This window comes from Pseudorca crassidens, chromosome 10, assembly GCF_039906515.1.
Source record: "Pseudorca crassidens isolate mPseCra1 chromosome 10, mPseCra1.hap1, whole genome shotgun sequence".
Lineage (NCBI taxonomy): Eukaryota > Metazoa > Chordata > Mammalia > Artiodactyla > Delphinidae > Pseudorca > Pseudorca crassidens.
In genome coordinates this window covers 76,730,132-76,747,263 of record NC_090305.1, presented here as the reverse complement: position 1 = coordinate 76,747,263, position 17,132 = coordinate 76,730,132, and the positions used below count along the sequence as shown (strand labels likewise).

The 17,132-nt window shown below is 52.3% G+C and overlaps 1 protein-coding gene across 2 annotated transcripts in view; it reads left to right on the top strand.

The window, feature by feature from the left end:
* Positions 1-17,132, top strand: part of FAM3D (FAM3 metabolism regulating signaling molecule D) — a 93,164-nt gene that overhangs the window by 29,513 nt on the left and 46,519 nt on the right. The window contains exons 1-3 of one of the 2 annotated variants that reach the window (XM_067754966.1): positions 5,121-5,308; positions 7,047-7,095; positions 9,251-9,346. In XM_067754966.1, coding sequence (XP_067611067.1) covers positions 7,083-7,095; positions 9,251-9,346 — 109 coding nt within the window. In that variant the 5' untranslated portion in view covers positions 5,121-5,308; positions 7,047-7,082. Of the gene's footprint in view, positions 1-5,120; positions 5,309-7,046; positions 7,096-9,250; positions 9,347-17,132 lie in introns of those variants that run through there. The other variant, XM_067754967.1, reaches the window with a different exon arrangement.

Sequence of the window (17,132 nt, the reverse complement as noted above, 5' to 3'; positions counted from 1 at the left end):
TTTGTGGTCGGAAACGATGCTTGATATGATTTCAGTTTTCTTAAATTTACCGAGGCTTGATTTGTGACCCAAGATGCGATCTACCCTGGAGAACGTTCATCCTTTGAATTCAAATTAAAATACCTTTTTTTAAATTAATTTTTATTGGAGCATAGTTGCTTTCCAATGTCGTGTTAGTCTCCACTGTACAGCAAAATGAAGCAGCCATACATATACATATATCCCCTCCCTTCTGCACTTCCTTCCCGTTCGGGTCACCACAGTGCATTAAGTAGAGTTCCCTGTGCTGTACGGTAGGTTCTCAATACGTACTTTTCCACAAGTGAAGTCTTATTCCTACACACACGAAACTCCACGCCCGTTGCCCTTCCTCTTTGGGGCGCCGGAGTGCGGGTCAGCCTCGGACCCACCCGCCGCAGTGCCCAGTGTTTTCACCCTCTGCTGTTTGCTGTCAGTGGTGTGAATCCCAGCTCTGCTGCCACAGCTGGGAGACCGTGGGCATGTTACTCACCTTCCTCAAGCCTCAGCTTGCTCCTCTGAGACGTGGAGACAGCAGTGTATCCCTCTCATCGGGTTGCTGTGTGCATTTGGCGAGATAGGTGTGTAAATTCTCACCCTGTGCGGTAAGCACTCAGTAAATGGTAGCTCTTTTTATTATTTTATTTATAATTTATTTATTACAAGCTCAAACAAGTCTTGCTCATGAGATCACCCAGAAAACAGTCTGATCCATCTCTCCTGATAGAGGTTCAGGGAGGGGATCCCGGGGCCTGGGGTTGCAATGAAGAGAACTCAGGAAAACATCTCCCAGGAAGAGGTGGAGGTGTGGCTAGATGAAGGCTCCGCCTCCTGGGCTTGGGATCACGCAGGTCGTTGCCCCCAGGCAGCGGTAACATGACGGTCAGGGGGTCTCGCACACAGGTGAGAAGGTCTGGTGGGGGAGGAGAGGCAGAGACCACGCCCACACCCAGGCCACCCATGGGCCAGGCTACTTCCTCGGGAGAGCCTTTGGTCAGAAGCGGGGAGAAGGGTGATGCTGTGGGAAGGCAGGGGGCCCAGGACTGGAAAACCCAAGGGGAGGGAAGGACAGATCAATTTTGTGCTGTGTTGAGCCAGTTTCCTCAGAGGTAGACCCTAAGAAAAAGACACTAGAGAAAGTAGCTTATCTGGGACGTGACTCCAGATGGCCCTGGCAGGGAGCTGGGGAAGTGAGACAGGAAGGGAAGGACACTGTAGAGGGTGTCGTATCCAACAGGCTGCTGTGGGTGAATGAAGCCCAATGCCCCTGCAGGACTCTGGGCAGCAGAGCGGGGCACACCTCAGGGCTGACCCGCTGTACCAGTCAGCTTGGGCTGCATAACCAAGTACACAGGCGGGGTGGCTGAAACCACCGGAATGCATTGTCTCCCGTCCTGGGCTGGAAGCCTGAGATCGAGGTGTCAGCAAGGCCAGTCTTCCTTGGAAGGTACTGAGCAGAGAGCAAGGAGCCTCTCTCTAGCTTCTGGTAGTTCCATAGCTTGCGGCAGGGTAGCTCCTGTCTTTCCATGACATTCTCTGTGTGTGTCTCTGTGTTCAAATGTCCCCTTTTTAGAAGGACACCAGTCATATTGGATCAGGGCCCACCCTACTGACCTCGCTTTGACTAATTACACCTGCAACCCATTTCCAAGTCCGTTCATATTCTGAGGTACGGCGGGTGGTTAGTACTTCATATGAATTTGCGGGGACATAATTCCATCACCCGTCTAGGAATGAGCAAGCTAAAGTATTATCCTCACACTCTCAACCATACTAGCTGAGGACTGTTCCTGAGGGCAGGAACTCCCTGGCTCTCCCAGCCTGCCCCCGGATGAGCCAAGAGAAAGCCCTCAGGTGGGGTGTCACAGGATCTTGTGATAGAACACGAAGAGTATGTCCTAGAATGGTGAGTGTCTGTTATTTTCTACTCCAGGAAACCTGTAAGAGAGGAGTGGAAATAGATTGCTTCTGCCTAAGGTGCTACATTGAAAAGGTACTGAGGCCAAGACCATGATTGATTGTTGATGTCTGCCGTGGGCAGTGGAGTACCAAGAGGCAGCATGCATGCCATGTGTTTGCCATTTCTTCTGCCAGGTATAACTAAATGGGTTTTTTCCTGCTTTGTAGGAACTAAGGATCTGGAATTTGAGCAGGACAGGCATGCCTCATTTTATTATGCTTTGCCTCATTGGGCTTTTCAGATACGGCATTTTTTACAAATTGAAGGTTTGTGGGAATCCAGTGTCAAGCAAGTCTATCGGTGCCAGTTTTCCAAAAGCATTTACTCACTTCGTGTGTCACATTTTGGTAATTCTTGAAATACTTCAAACATTTGCCTTATTACTATATGTTTCTGTGATCAGTGATCTATGATGTTACTGTTACAATAAGATTTCGACTTGTTGAAGGCTCAGATGATGGTTAGCATTTTTTAGCAATAGAGCATTTTTTAATTAGGATACGTACCTTGTTTATTTAGACACAATGCCATCGCACACTTAATAGACTACAATATGGTGTAAATACAACTTTAATATGTACTCGCGAACGAAAAATTTTGTGTGACTCGCTTTACTCCAGTATTCGCTTTATTGCGGTGGTCTGGAACTGAACCCACTATATCCCCCAGGTGTGCCTGTAATTTGAGGTGTGGCTCTGGGCAGACAGGAAGAAGCCTGATTGCCAGGAGGTGCTGGAAGAGCTGAAGGACTAAAGCTACCGAAAGCTCAGACATAAAGCTCCAGCCGGTGCTCATTGCAACATGATTTCTCCAAGCTCTTTATCTGGCCTCAAGTTCACACCCCCTTAGAAATGCCCTGGTAAACAGACCTCGAAGTTGACCTGTGGCCAATGCCCACAACAGGCAAGGTGCCGAGCATGTTCACAGAGCTTAGTGTCCCCTTTCCCTGCGACTTAGGGCTGATCCTGAAATGACTATTGGCCAAGCCTGGATCCCTATGATGGGTTAGGAAACAGCTTCTGAATTCTGTCTTTCCAACAACAAAGGGTTGCTGGGTAAGGACCTGAGGACTGGGACGGGCAGGGAAGGCAGTCCAGGTAGACAGAACAATGTGTGCAAAGCTGGAAGGGGAGAGGACCTCACTCAGGGCAGTTCTGGGGGTTAGAGCAGAGTGTGAAGTGGAGACAGTACCTGATGAGGTTGGCAAGGTCACCCTCATGTCAGGCCTCAGATCATTCAAGGCCATATAAGCCACGTGAAATACTTTGGCCTTTATCCTGAGCTCAACAGGGACCATAGACCACTTAATCAGGGGAAATACCCACTTATTTCTCCATCAGGGTGCATTCCTCAGCCTTCCCAGCCTGGAGAGAAAGTAACCCTTTCTTCATCTGTCTGTACTCTGGGACAGGTCAAGGTTGAGCTGAAAGGCTCAGAAAACAGGAAACAGGCTCCAGGAAACAGGAAGATGCTGACATCCCAGCTCCTGTAGGGTCATTAAGAAATATCACAAACAAGCTGGCAGAAAGATGCTGTGATGGGATTTTGGTTCCACAGAAACAGTATACATCCGTAAAGGAATCCTGCCATGGGGGTATGCCAGCAGGAAGCAGCAGGGCGAATGGGGCCTGCCCACAGGGAGGAGACCGGGCGGATGCTGTCAGAGCAGCAAACCCCTTCTAGACAGGTGGCCTCCCTACCTGGCATCCTTTTCAGGACAGGTAGATAGCATCGCCCACATTTTATAAAGGAGGAAGCCAAGGCCCAGAGGCGTGTGCCCCAAAACACACAACTGGTAAGTGACAAACCCAGGCCTGTCTAATCCCCAAATCTATCCTCTTTCCTGACTTCACATGCTTTTTGCTGCCTGACTCTTTTAAGACCAAGACCACATGTACTGCCCCTGCTGCTCAGCCTTTGCATTTGCATCTTCCTGTGGGACTTGTCTGTAATAGGAGGTGATGTGTTGCAGTGGCTGAGAAAGGGACTCCAGCAGCCCCAGAATTACAGACATTGAGCTTAGCATCATCAAGGAGAAAAGTGCCTCCCTCTCCCCAGTTCCCATAGATCCATCCCAGGAAAAATTCTGATTGGCCTTGCTTGGATCACCTGCTCCCTCCTGAACCAATCACAAGGAATCACAGTGCTCTGATTGGTCAGCCCACTTTGACAGGTTGGGGTACCATGAAGGGAGTTCTCCCATTCAAGACCACAGGTACATGTTTAATCTTGATTTGGAGGGTCAGGGAAAACTTTCCAGAGGAAGTGACTTCTACACTGAGACCTGAAGGGTGAGTTGGACTGTTCCAGGCAAAGAGGCAGAGGAGCAGTGTTCACACAGAGGGACTAGCAATACCAAAGGCCCAGGGATGCTCCAGGGCACATCGTGCTCACAGCCGTATCTCCATTCCTAGAGCATGCACAGCCTGCCTTCCAACCAGCGCTCAGAGAATGCTTCAGGAATACAATCCACCATTGCTGTGTGACCTTAGACAAGTCACTTGCCCTCCCTGAACTTCAGCTTCCTTCTCTACCTGGTGCTTTCATCTTCCTAACCTTCCAGGACTATGCAGGAATCCAATTCATTCAGTCCTCAAATATCTACCAAGCACCTCCTCAGCGCTCAGCGCTGTACCAAGCCTGCAGAAGACAAGGCCTGCTGTGGAAAAGCAAAGCGTGCCTGGGGCTAACGCACAGGGCCAGACCTGAAGCCAGAAATCAGAAGTGGTCCAGGGGGAAGGACAGGAAAAATGGAGAGGCTCATGGACAGTGAGGGTGGACCATGGGCTCTCTGGTCAGGTCGGAGTGGGGCAGTTTTCAGCCATTCGTGCCTTCCACTTCCTACCTCCCCACCTCCATCTCCTACTTCCCACCCTCCCCCCTCCCCCCTCCACCTACCTTGTGACCCAGTTCTGCCCTGGGGCCACCGAGTCTGTGCCCGGGCCAGTCAAGCCAGCAGGCGGGGCAGCAGGATGTTTCTTCCTGTGCCTTTGCCTCACAATTTCGTAACCTGAATAACAGGTTGAAGTAACCCCAGAAACAAGGAGGAAGGAAACTGTTTGGGGTTTGGGTAGCTGCAGAGAGAATTGTTGCCTCACCTGCATACCTGTCCCAGGTGCCTTTCTCCCTCCTGCCCCACCTTCAGATCCAGCTCCAGAGCCCCCGCTGGCTGCCAGGGTGAGCGGGCTGGGGACTCAGGAGCGCAGCGAGCTCTGCAAGGGCTGAGGGGGTCACCGGGACTTGGCCAGAAGAGCCCTCACCGCCCCCGCCCCTAAAGCCAGGAGCCCTGCTTGGCAAGGGCACCACGCGAGAGGCTAGCCCCCTGCCCGGGTATGTGTCCCCATCCTGTCTCTCTACTCCCTCTCTCTGAAGCCAGGTGTAAGCCTGTCCTGAGGACTTGTTCTCTGTCCCTCTCGTCCTCTGTTCCTGTCTCTCTGCTCTGTCTTCTTTCTCTCTTTCTGTCTCTGTACCTCTGCCATGTGCCTCTCCCCCTTGTCCTTGTTTTTGTCTCTCTAGTCTCTGTCTCCGTGACACTCTCTCCATGAACATCCATGTCTGTCCGTTCATCTGTCACACCCTGTGCCTGTCTTTCCATCCTGTTCCGCTCCCGGGTCTCCTGGCTTCTCCTCACATGGGGGACCCCACAGGATATCCTTTAAGCCTCATCCAGAGGCCTGGGCTCCTGGACTACCGTAGGTCACATCCTGAGAACATTCAAGAGCACAGTATATTTTTGGATCTAAAAAAAGGTTGGTAACACGAATTTCAGAAATTTAAAGTTCTACAAAATCCCTGTGGGCGGGGCCAGGTGATAGCTCAGCTTCCTCCCCTGGAAGGTCCTAGAGGGGGAGGGCCAGGGTGGGTGGGGGCATTTTCATCCTTCTCAGATAGAAAAGTGGGTTTGCCTTTGCTGCTGCTGTTGTTGAAACACCGAGGACGGACCCAGCCCGACTGCCTCGGTGCCGGGTGTTGTCCAGGTCTTCTGTCTCCTTCTGGATCCTTGGCCGTTGGGCTTTGGACACAACGTCTGCTGAGATGGATTCTCAGGATAAAGAGGATTCTGGGGTGGAGAGCTGGAAGAGTGGTGGAAGCAAGTCCCTGCAGTCAGAGACCCTCCAGATGGCTCCGGGGGGGTGGGTCTGAGACCCGGGCCAGCGACCACGAGCCCCGCCCTCCCCTCTTCGGAGACTCCAGAGACCTCCTGAGGGTTTTCAGCGCTGCCAAGTCACTGGTACCTGGGGGTGGCACAGCGGAGCGGTGGGACTGAGGCTGACCCTACCCCGGCCCAGGACTCAGGAAGGGGGGAAACTTCGGTTTCAACTCTCCTCCGAGACAAAAGACACTGGCAGGGCTTCCCTGTGGGGATTGGGCAGCCAAGACTTGCATCCAAATTCTGCCCCTGACCCTTGCAAGCTGAATGCCTGTGGGCCTAACAGTGGTGAGTCTTAGCTTACTTACCCCTAAAGTGGGGAGCTATGAGGATTAAAGGTGATAGTGCATGTATGGCACCTGGCGCAAGCTCACCTGTGCTATGTGGGTCCCTATTACTCTTAATTTTGGTCCATCAGCAAAGATCACTTGAGCTTCTGCTCCCTAACGGTTTCATGGGGGCTGGCCAGCTCAATGTCTCTCAGCTGGCTGGAGGACAGAACGATGGATAGATGCATGGGTAGATGGATGGATGGATGGATGGTTGGATGGATGGATGGATGGGCGGACGGACGGACGGACGGACAAGTGGATGGATAGATGGACAAATGGATGGATGGATACATGAATGGATGAGTGAATAAATCAATCCTCCAGGGACAGTGGCTGGTAGACTGCATCTTCCTCTGCTTCCTAATCTCTGCATTCAAAAAAGGCATGTTGAACTGAATACAGAATTACAGGGGCAAAAGTGAAGCAGAGGTGGGAGCAGAGAAGGAACAGATGATGGCAGACGATGGGGAACAAAACTGAAAGGACTGCGATCCCCTCAGTTTTAGGTACCCTTTCCTCATCTTCAGTCTTGTTCACTTTCAGACCCTAGATACCAGTTTCCCATTTTATTTTCTTCTCTCCACAGGAACACTGACCCCAAGCCACTCTTCACCTGGACACAATGAGAGTGTCAGGTAGGGCCAGGCTCTGAGGATTCTAAGCCTCAAGGTTGAGGTCTGAAACTGGTTTTGGAAACCATTTTCTGCCAGCAGTGTCTGCCCATCCTGGACTCAGAGGTTACTTGGCTTTATTTGTTCTCAACTGGTCAGGCCAGAATTCCAGGAGGAAACCAATACAGGGAGAGCTTGGAAGAGTATAAGAGGTGACTTCCTGCCTCAAGGCTGAAGGACTACAGAAACTTCAGCACCATGGCCCCACCTGGGTGGGATCATGGAGGTTCATCCTATCTTGGAAACACTTCACTGTGGTTGGCTATTACAGACAAAATATTTGCCTCAAGGAGGGCTATTCTAGAATCCTCAAACCACAGGGCTGGGCACAAGGAGAGGCCTTTGCCTTTTGGTCTGCACCCTCATACTGTACCCTCTTTGTACAGGTAGGGAAACTGAGGCACCAAATAGGAAACTGACACAATCCATTTATATTTTCAAACACCAGGAGAAAGGTGAGAGCGAGTTTTATTTATTTATTTTTATTGAAGTATAGTTGATTTACAATGTTGTGTTAATTTCTGCTGTACAGCAACATGATTCAGTTATACATATATCCATTCTTTTTTATATTCTTTTCCATTGTGATTTATCACAGGATATTAAATATAGTTCCCTGAAGAGCATGAATTTTTTTTTTTAAGATTTATTTATTTGGTTGCACTGGGTCTTAGTTGCGGCTTGCAGGCTCCTTAGTTGAGGCTCACCAGCTCCTTAGTTGCAGCATGCGTGTGGGATCTAGTTCCCCGACCAGGGATCGAACCAGGGCCCCCTGCATTGGGAGTGTGGAGTCTTATCCACTGCACCACCAGGGAAGTCCCAAGCACGAGTTTTAGAGTCAGCTTACTTCCCTGGGTTCAGGTCCCCCCTGTCACTTACTAGCCTAGTGACCAGCTCTCCCAGCTGCAGTTTCCTCATCTGTACAATGGGGGTAATCAATAGCGTACAATACAGAGGGTTACTTCCAGGATGAACTGAAATAATGTGTGTAAATGCCGTTCGCCCAGCACCCGACACAAAATGAGTGCCGTATAATGTGAGCCGATGCCCTAGAAGACGAGGACCCCACAGACCTGACCCCACCCCATGGGATCCAGGGGGCCTTCTCCCCCACCGCAGTAGCTTGAGGCCAGCAGGAGGCCACAGCTGAATTCAGGGCTGAGGAGCAAGGGTGGTGCAGAGAGGGAGGTCACACGAGATCCGGTGTGTTTAGAGTGGTATGGCCATAGATGGAGAGGGAGTTCAGGCAAGGAGCAAGGGAACTTGGCCTGATGGTTACATTTGACTCCCAAGGCTGTGGGACCACCAGAGTCCTTGAGGCGGGAGGTGTGGTACAGCCTTCCCGGAAGAGTGAGGAAAGGGAGAGCGGCCGGGGGCTCTGGTGGTCCATCATGTGTTTGGAGTTGATCCTCAGTGATGCATGGGGGCATAGGGAGCAATATGGCTGTGAGGCAGGGGAGGCCACGTTGGCTAGGCTGGTGTGTGTTCCTACAGAGAGCACTGTGTGCTATTTGCGGTGGCTTTCAGGGGGAGTGGATGGCAAATACAGGAGACCAACCCCACCCCGCAAGCCACCCTGGAGGCTGCCTAGTGGTGACAACTGTAACATCCTTCCCAACAAGCCATGGGCTCAGCATCAAGGGCATCACCCTGTCCACTCTGTGACTGAGGAACTCCAGCTCAGAGGTGCTGAGCCCCTGCCCGCGGTCACACAGTGGCAGGTGGCCACCCTGAGCCTTCCTGCCTCCAACGCCGGGGCTCACCTGCCTCCTGCTCTCCTGCCGCAGTTCTCAGGCCTCCCCTCAGCATGCTGATTCCCAGGCCTCACCCCAGAGATGCTCTCTGGAGCGCTAAGTGGAACCCAGGAAGGTGCATTTCTAACCCTCCCTCCCAGCAGCCCTACTTTGGGGAACACTGCCATGCAGCATGGTCATCACGTAGGCTCACGCTAGGCCCGCCATGCAGGCCGTGGACTGGTCCACAGTGTGGGCAGGGTCTGGACCTACAGGATGTGGTCTCACTGAGGGGATTTGGGAAGGACCCACATGTAGTCTTGCTGCCTGGCCTTGCAATGTGGTCTGGTGCTGTGGTCTCATGGCAGCATCTCCTTGCTCTGCAGGTCTGCTTCACCTCCTGGCCCTCATTTTTGGCCTGGTCACCACATGGGTCTTCGTCCGCAGATATATCAACTTCAACATGAAAACCATCCTCCTGGGTGAGTGGAGCTCGCTACTGGGGCAAGGCCTATGGACCAGGGCTAGGGGCCAAGGATCTATTCCATCCCTGGGTGACCCAGGAGGTGGCCAGCCATGGCAAGGTGAGGACTGCCCTTGGGACCCGAGGCGTTCGGGGTGGGAGAAGAGGAACCCCCAGGCTGTCCGGAAGGCTGGGAGCCCATGGAGGCCAGAGAAGTGTCCCAAGGCCCTGGCCAGAACATATGCCTGCATCAAGGGCCATTTTGGAAACATGACCCAAGAAGGAAGGACAGAGGGAAGAAGAAAAGAAGGGAGGGAGAAAACTTCCCGGGCCTTGAGTGCCTTCCACCTGTACTTGCTGTTCCCTCAGCCTGGAACCCTCTTCACTCAGCCCCTCCCTGTGGCCAGAGCCTTCAAGCCTCTGCTCAAATGTTACCGCCTCAGAGAGGCCTTCCTTTACCACCCCAGCTATACTTGCAACCGCTTTTCTTAGTTTAGAGTCTTTCATGTCAGCCTATTCCCTTCAGAACATCATTATCACCCATCATTAGGTTGTTTATTTATTTGTTTACTTGGTTGTTGCCCAACCCCATCCCATAGAATGTGAGCTTCCTGAGGGCAGAATTTTGCCTTGTGTACATCCATCTCTCTAGCACCTCAGAGCAGATGCTCAGGAGACATTTGATAAGTGAAAGAAAGAGGGATGGATTGGTGGATGGCTAGATGGATGATGGGTGGATGGGTGGATGATGGGTGGATAGGTGGATGATGGGTGGATGGATGGATGATGGGTGGATAGATGGATGATGGGAGGATAGGTGGATGATGGGTGGATGGATGGATGATGGGTGGATAGGTGGATGATGGGTGGATGGATGGATGATGGGAGGATAGGTGGATGATGGGCGGATGGATGGTGGATGGGTAGATAGGTGGATGATGGGTGGATGGATGGATGATGGGTAGATAGGTGGATGATGGGTGGATGGATGGATGATGGGTGGATAGATGGATGATGGGTGGATGGATGGATGATGGGTGGATAGATGGATGATGGGAGGATAGGTGGATGATGGGTAGATAGGTGGATGATGGGTGGATAGGTGGATGATGGGTGGATGGATGGATGATGGGTGGATGGATGGATGATGGGTGGATAGGTGGATGATGGGTGGTTAGGTGGATGATGGGTGGATGGATGGATGATGGGTAGATAGGTGGATGATGGGTGGATGGATGGATGATGGGTGGATAGGTGGATGATGGGTGGATAGGTGGATGATGGGTGGATAGGTGGATGATGGGTGGATGGATGGATGATGGGTGGATAGGTGGATGATGGGTGGATAGGTGGATGATGGGTGGATGGATGGATGACGAGTAGATAGGTGGATGATGGGTGGATAGGTGGATGATGGGTAGATAGGTGGATGATGGGTGGATGGATGGATGATGGGTGGATGGATGGATGACGGGTAGATAGGTGGATGATGGGTGGATAGGTGGATGATGGGTGGATGGATGGATGATGGGTGGATGGATGGATGATGGGTGGATAGGTGGATGATGGGTGGATGGATGGATGATGGGTAGATAGGTGGATGATGGGTAGATAGGTGGATGATGGGTGGATGGATGGATGATGGGTGGATGGATGGATGACGGGTAGATAGGTGGATGATGGGTGGATGGATGGTGGATGGATGATGGATGCTAGCTGCTCTACATGCATGGTCTCATTTAATCTGCACAAATGACCTAGGGGGTGATTCATGGTATGTTTGTGGAGTGGACTCATGCATGACCTCATGTTGTGGTTTTATGTGTGGTCCGAGAAAAAGAGAAGCTCAGCGAAATTGAGAAACTTACCCAGATGTCCCTTGTAGATGTCAGAACGGGAATGAGAACACAGGTCTCCCAGATCCAAATCCTTTCAAAGGAAGGAGAGAAAGGGAAGGAATTTCTACCTCTGGATTCGTCCTCCTTAAAGACCAAGAACCACCTCCATCAACATAATCAAACATAATAACCTCTAGTGGCCCAGACCAGCTCATGGCTTCACAGCAGTGAGAAGCCAATCACCCTGCCTTTAACACAAACTCCCCACAGTGGAATCTCAGAGGGCCCTTACCTCATGTGCTTCTTGTCGAGCATGGCCTGCGCCCAGGTCAGGATGATTCACGTGGATACATATCTCAGGCCCTACTTTTACAGACTAGAGATTGACTTGGCTGTGCTGCTGGACTCGGAGGAGGTGTGCCAGATGAGCACAGGAGGCTCAGAGCCGGAGGCGAGCTCAGGAGTGAGCTCTAGAGAAGAGAGCCTCAGCTTGGGGTGGCAGAGGGGAGGAATTGAAGGGAGCCCCCAGATGTTTCCCTCTCAGAACTCAACCACCTGGGGTTTGACAAATCAACACTCCCCCCAGCGATCATCAAGCAACTGTTCTGTGTGAGGTCCCAAAGACCCCAGAACGAGGAACACGTGGCCCCAGCTCCAGGCACGTGAGTTAGTTCACATGTCTGGCGTACGTTGTCACATGCAGCTTGCCTTCCAACTCCTATTGCTGACAATCCTTCAGCTCGACCATCTCCCACCTCCTCTCCCTCCTCCAGTCAGTAACTCTTCTTGCCTGTTCACTCGATGCCAGCCCCTGTATGCCAGCTGTTGTACTGTACTACTGTACTTTGCAAGGTACTGTACTGTAAGACTAAAAATGTTTTCTTTATTTTTTGTGGGTTTTTTTAATGTATTATTTGAGTGAAAAGTATTATAAACCTATTACAGTACGGTACTGTATAGCTGATTGTGTTGGGTACCTGGGCTAACTTTGTTGGACGTACAAACAGATTGGACTTAGGAATGTGCTCTCGGAATGGAACTCATTCATATGTAGGGGACATACTGTATAGAATATACAAAAATGGAAGTGCATTAACATGACCCGAGTCTTGCAAAATGCTTACAGTGGCAGGAAATGTAACCAGTGGGAAAAGCAGCCATCCAAAACCACTAGTGCTCAGGCACGGAAAGGGGAACCTTCATTTACTTCAAACATTCCTGACCTGGTTGCATGCACCCACCTGATGACTTAATGCATTAATATGGAAGCACATATATTACTACAGCACAGAATGTTCTAATGTTTTTATTATTATCTTGATACGTAGTTGGTTTCCTTTTTAATCCAATCTATTTTATTTTATGCATTTAATAACTTGCCATCTGGTAGAGTAGGAAGTGCTGAGTGTCTCAAGAGAAGTGGGAATAAATTTACTGTAAGGGGAGTTCATAGGCTTTTCCAAATCACCAGAGGGGTCCATGGCACAGAAATCAGGTGATTAAGGAATTTCTGATTTACCTAATAAATTGGGCAGGCTTCTTTCAGACGGGAGTGACAAACCCAACTGTAAGCGGTTTAAGCAAAATGGGATGTCTTTTGAGTCAGGTCATTGGGAAGCCCATGGCATCAGACTTTAGGTGTGGCTGAATCTAGGGGCCCCGACAAAGGCCCCAGAGTCTGTCTCTGTGTCCCTGGGCTCTGCTCCTTGCTGTTTAACCTCATTCCATGGGCAGCTTTCTCTCCCAGGCAGGCATGGTGGCTACCAGCTCTCTGGATGTTCACCTTGCAGCTCAGCTGCAAGATGCTTCTCTCTCCCCCAGGGCCACATATCAACCCCTAGAAGGGCTCCGTCTCCAGACGAATGTAACGCTATAACTGGCTCAGCCTGGGACACGTGATACCCCTCGGGCCTTGGAGGCAAGGGTAGGGGGACAGCTTCTCAAGGACCAAACGGAAAGTGTGTCAGTGTGGGTGTCCCCCAAAAAGGAGCGTTCCCCCGCTCCCCACTGGCATTTCTGTGTCCCCTGGGGGCCGTGTCCTCTAGGACTTAGCACTCAGCTGGTGGGAGACCGGACGTAGAACTGCAGAAATAAGCAGGACGCAGCACAGCTAAGACGTGAAACCTGTTCAGATGTTCGGAGCTGCGGGAGTCGGGAAGGGATGCTCCGGGCCCGAAAAGTGACAGCCACACCATCCTGTCCTTCCCGGGGGCCAGGGCTCTCGGCGCCTCTCACTGGCTCTTCTCCACAGCCGGCGAGAGTGGGTGTGATGGCCCCCACTGCGCAGGCGAGGAGGCCGAGCCCCAGAGGAGAAAACTCACACGTGGTCACACACAGTCAGGCTCTAAGTCCAGTGGGCCTCACAACAGAGGTCTGCTTCTTTTTAACCATGAGAGAGTCCTCTGTGTGCGTGCGTGTGTGTGCACATGCACGCACATGTGTGTCTATGCACGTGTGTAAGTGTATGTGCATATGTCTGTGTGCATGTGTGCACGCTTTGTGTGTATGTGCGTGTGTGTGTGTGTGTGTGTGTTTGCGCGTGAGAGAGAGAAGTGGTGACAGTGGCAAATTAGGGAGGACTTCCAGACCAGATGGGACTTTCAACTCATTTCAACCCCTGCCACGGGACAGGGACTGCGCCTGGCCAGGCCAACACCTCCCTGAATTCCCTTCTTCCCACTCCCCAGCCCTTAGGGTGAGGTGTTCCAGAGTCTCTAGTCCCAGCCCTGAAGGTTCTAGAAAAACCTTGGTTCCCAGAGTCTGCCCAGCTCACTCTTTCCATGGCCTGATGGTGCCTTCCAAAGCCCCCAGCCCTGTGGCCCCTTCTCAGCCATTCGGACTCATAGCGGGGGCTCAACTTTCTCCCTTCCACAGCACCCCCAGCCTGCAGTCTGGACTGCACCCACCCTGCCCCCCTCTCTCATCCCCTGACCCAGCTGGGAGCCCCAAGGATGCAGGCTGTGCTTATTATCATTTCAGTGACCCCAGAATTGGCTTATGTTTCCTGCTCCAAAGTACCAGGGCCATGTTGAGCACCACAGGGGCCCCCAGAGGCAAACAGAAGGGGGTGCTGATAGTCTAAGGGGGCAGAAGGGCCATATGTGCCAAGAGAGGTGGGGCGACATGCCCTGGGCTCCAGGAGGGCCGCCTGCTTCCAATGGAAAGGGGTCAGGGAAGGCTTCAGGGAGGAGGCGGCTATTTAGCTGTGCCTTATGGAGGAGAGACTGGCCTGTGCAAAGGCCTAGGGGCAGGTATGCTGGGGCTCCAGTGGAGAACTTGGCTGCTGAGTCAGGGACGCAAGTGTGGGGAGTGGAAAGAGCACCAGGAGAGCAGGAGTGCTGAGACGTCTGAACAGTGCAGAGAAGTACAGAGAAGGTGGAAGGAAGGGACAATTATGGTGATGATAATAGTAACAGTGATTGAGTGCCTACTGTGTGCCAGACACTGTATTCAGAACTTCACAGGCATCTCATGCAATCCTCACCACAACCCTATGTGGATGCTATAAGTATCCCCATTTTGTAGATGAGGAAACTGAGGCTCAGAGAGGTGAAATCTCTTGGCCAAGGCAATGCAGCTGTAAGTGGCGGGGAGGCAGTCAACCTCCCCATCTAATCCAGAGCCCACCCTCTCAACACCTCCTTACAAGAGACAGCACCTCCGAGTCCCCCTTTCCACACCAACACGGTGGTGACTGAAGGGGGATGCAGCTCGGGGGGAGTGGGACTTTCCCTGACTGAAAAGGGCATGGAGGGGACTTCCCTGGCGGTCCAGTGGTTAAGACTCCATGTTCCCAATGCAGGGGGCGCGGGTTCAATCCCTGGTCAGGGAACTAGATCCCACACGCCACAACTAAAAAAGATCCCGCGTGCCGCAACTAAGACCCAGTGCACCCAAATAAATATTTAAAAAGAACAGAAAAGGGCATGGGAGCCCCTGTGCACTGTGGAATTACAGAGAGCAAAGACTGCACCAACACAAACCATTCACCCCACACCCTGAACCCTGTCTCACCGAAGCCTCCTGAGTCACACTGTGAAGTAGACACTGTCACACAGCATCTTGGTGCTGAACAAACACTCAGACGTCACCTGCTGGGGGGAAGGCAAATCCAAGCACACGTGCTGCCTCTCACCTTCACCGGTTCCCACAGTAGACATCACCAATCAATCCCAACACTCTTTCCCTCCAAGCCCACAGGTAGCCTCAAGGCTTTATCATTAAACCTTTAATAGTAGATCCGTTAACACTGAAGAGGAAAGCTGTTTGACAACCCTGATCTAAACCAACTCCCTCATTTTACAGTTGGCACTTTTAAGCGAAAGGGAGAGATTTCTGGCAAGTCACACAGCAGATTACTGAAGTCGCCCGAGTTCCCTGACGGCAACTCCCCTCCGGTGCTCAGTTCCATGCCCTGAGCAATAGCCTCTTGGGTTCCCAGAGGGGTTGGGCAGCTTAGGAAACCCCTGAAACCCAAACCCACAGAGCAAATCCCCTGCCTCCCAGTGACTGAGACCCCTGGGCCTCCTCCCCGCCTCATCCAGTAGCTTGACCGTGAAGGCTGGATGGTCAGAAAATCAATTTGGGAAAAGCTTGCTAAGCCGGCCTGTTGACATGGGGTTTATCCGACTCAGCCGCTGTTGATTAGGCTCTGGGCAAACTCCAGGGTGGTCCCCGAAGCCTGGCCCAGCCCCTCTGGCAAGGTGAAAACCTCTGGATTCGAAAGTAAACTGGGCTCTCTGGGGGGAGGGGGGCGGAGGTGGAGCCCCAAGGCTCATAGGAGAAGAAGACCCCTCCCAGCCTCACCCTCAACTAGCCACTCTGGGGGGGGGGGGGTTCTGTCCAGAGGGAGGGGTAGGGCTGTCGGGTCCACATCTCCAGCCATCCCTCTCCTGAGCCACTAGGGGGTGTCTCCACTCCCGGCCCTCACTCTCTGGTGATGGTGTCCCAGTTGGAGCTCTGGTTACACCCACCAGGCCTGTATGCTGGCGCTCGGGGTGGGGAGCGAGAGCCTAGGATGGGCTTTCTGCTCAGATCCTCAGGGCCGCCCACTCCACCAGGGGAGCCCTGGTGCAGGCTGCATTCGCTCCTAAGTAGGGGCACCATCACCCACTCTGAGGCACCACAGGCTTGCCGAGCCTGGCACTAGTGGGCTGTGCCCCCCAGAGGGACGCTTTTTCCTGATTCCCATTAGGGCTCCCTCTAGGCCCTAATCACCCCCCCAGCTTGGGCTCAGACCCGCCCAAATGCTCTAGGTGTTCATTCAGTGAAGATTTATGGAGTGCCTCCTATATGGCAGGCACAGGAGTTATGGGGATGATTTAACAAGACAGTAAAGACAAAGGGCTTGCCACAGTGCCTAGCAGGCAGCAAGGCCCTGGCGTGTGCCAGCGTCTATTGGGAAGCCTGTGGGTTTGCTCCAAGCACTCTGGCGCGGCTCAGCCAGTCGCCTGGCGTGGGAGCTGAAGGAGAGAAAGGCTGCCTGATCACTGCTCTCCCTTTGCAGGTGAACTTTCTCTAATTCCCTGTTTACCCAGTTCTCCCTCCTGGCACCTTCTGAACTGTCAGGTGGTGTTAAAACAACATGCATGAATATAAGTTAGAACCTGCCAGGCTGAAAGTGTGGGTGACATTTCAGAGGCTGTGCTTGGGGGCGCATCTGCCTCTCCCGCCTTTCACAGGCCTCCAGAGTTCGCCCTGGGAGGGCCGTGTGGAGAGGACGCAGGTCTTAATAGCAGCCACGATAATCAGAGGTCCCACATACTGAGTCCTCAGTGGGTTCCAGGGACCGTGCTAAGCCCCGGAAGGGAAGTTCCAGAACTACCTGCCTCGTCCCTTTGAATCTCAGGGTCTGACCCAAAGTAAGTGCTCCGGAAATGAGTGATAAGAAGAATAGCCAATAAGCCCTGAGCATTAACCTGAGTTCATTAATCCCGCACAAGAACCCAGTGGAGAAGTACCATCATT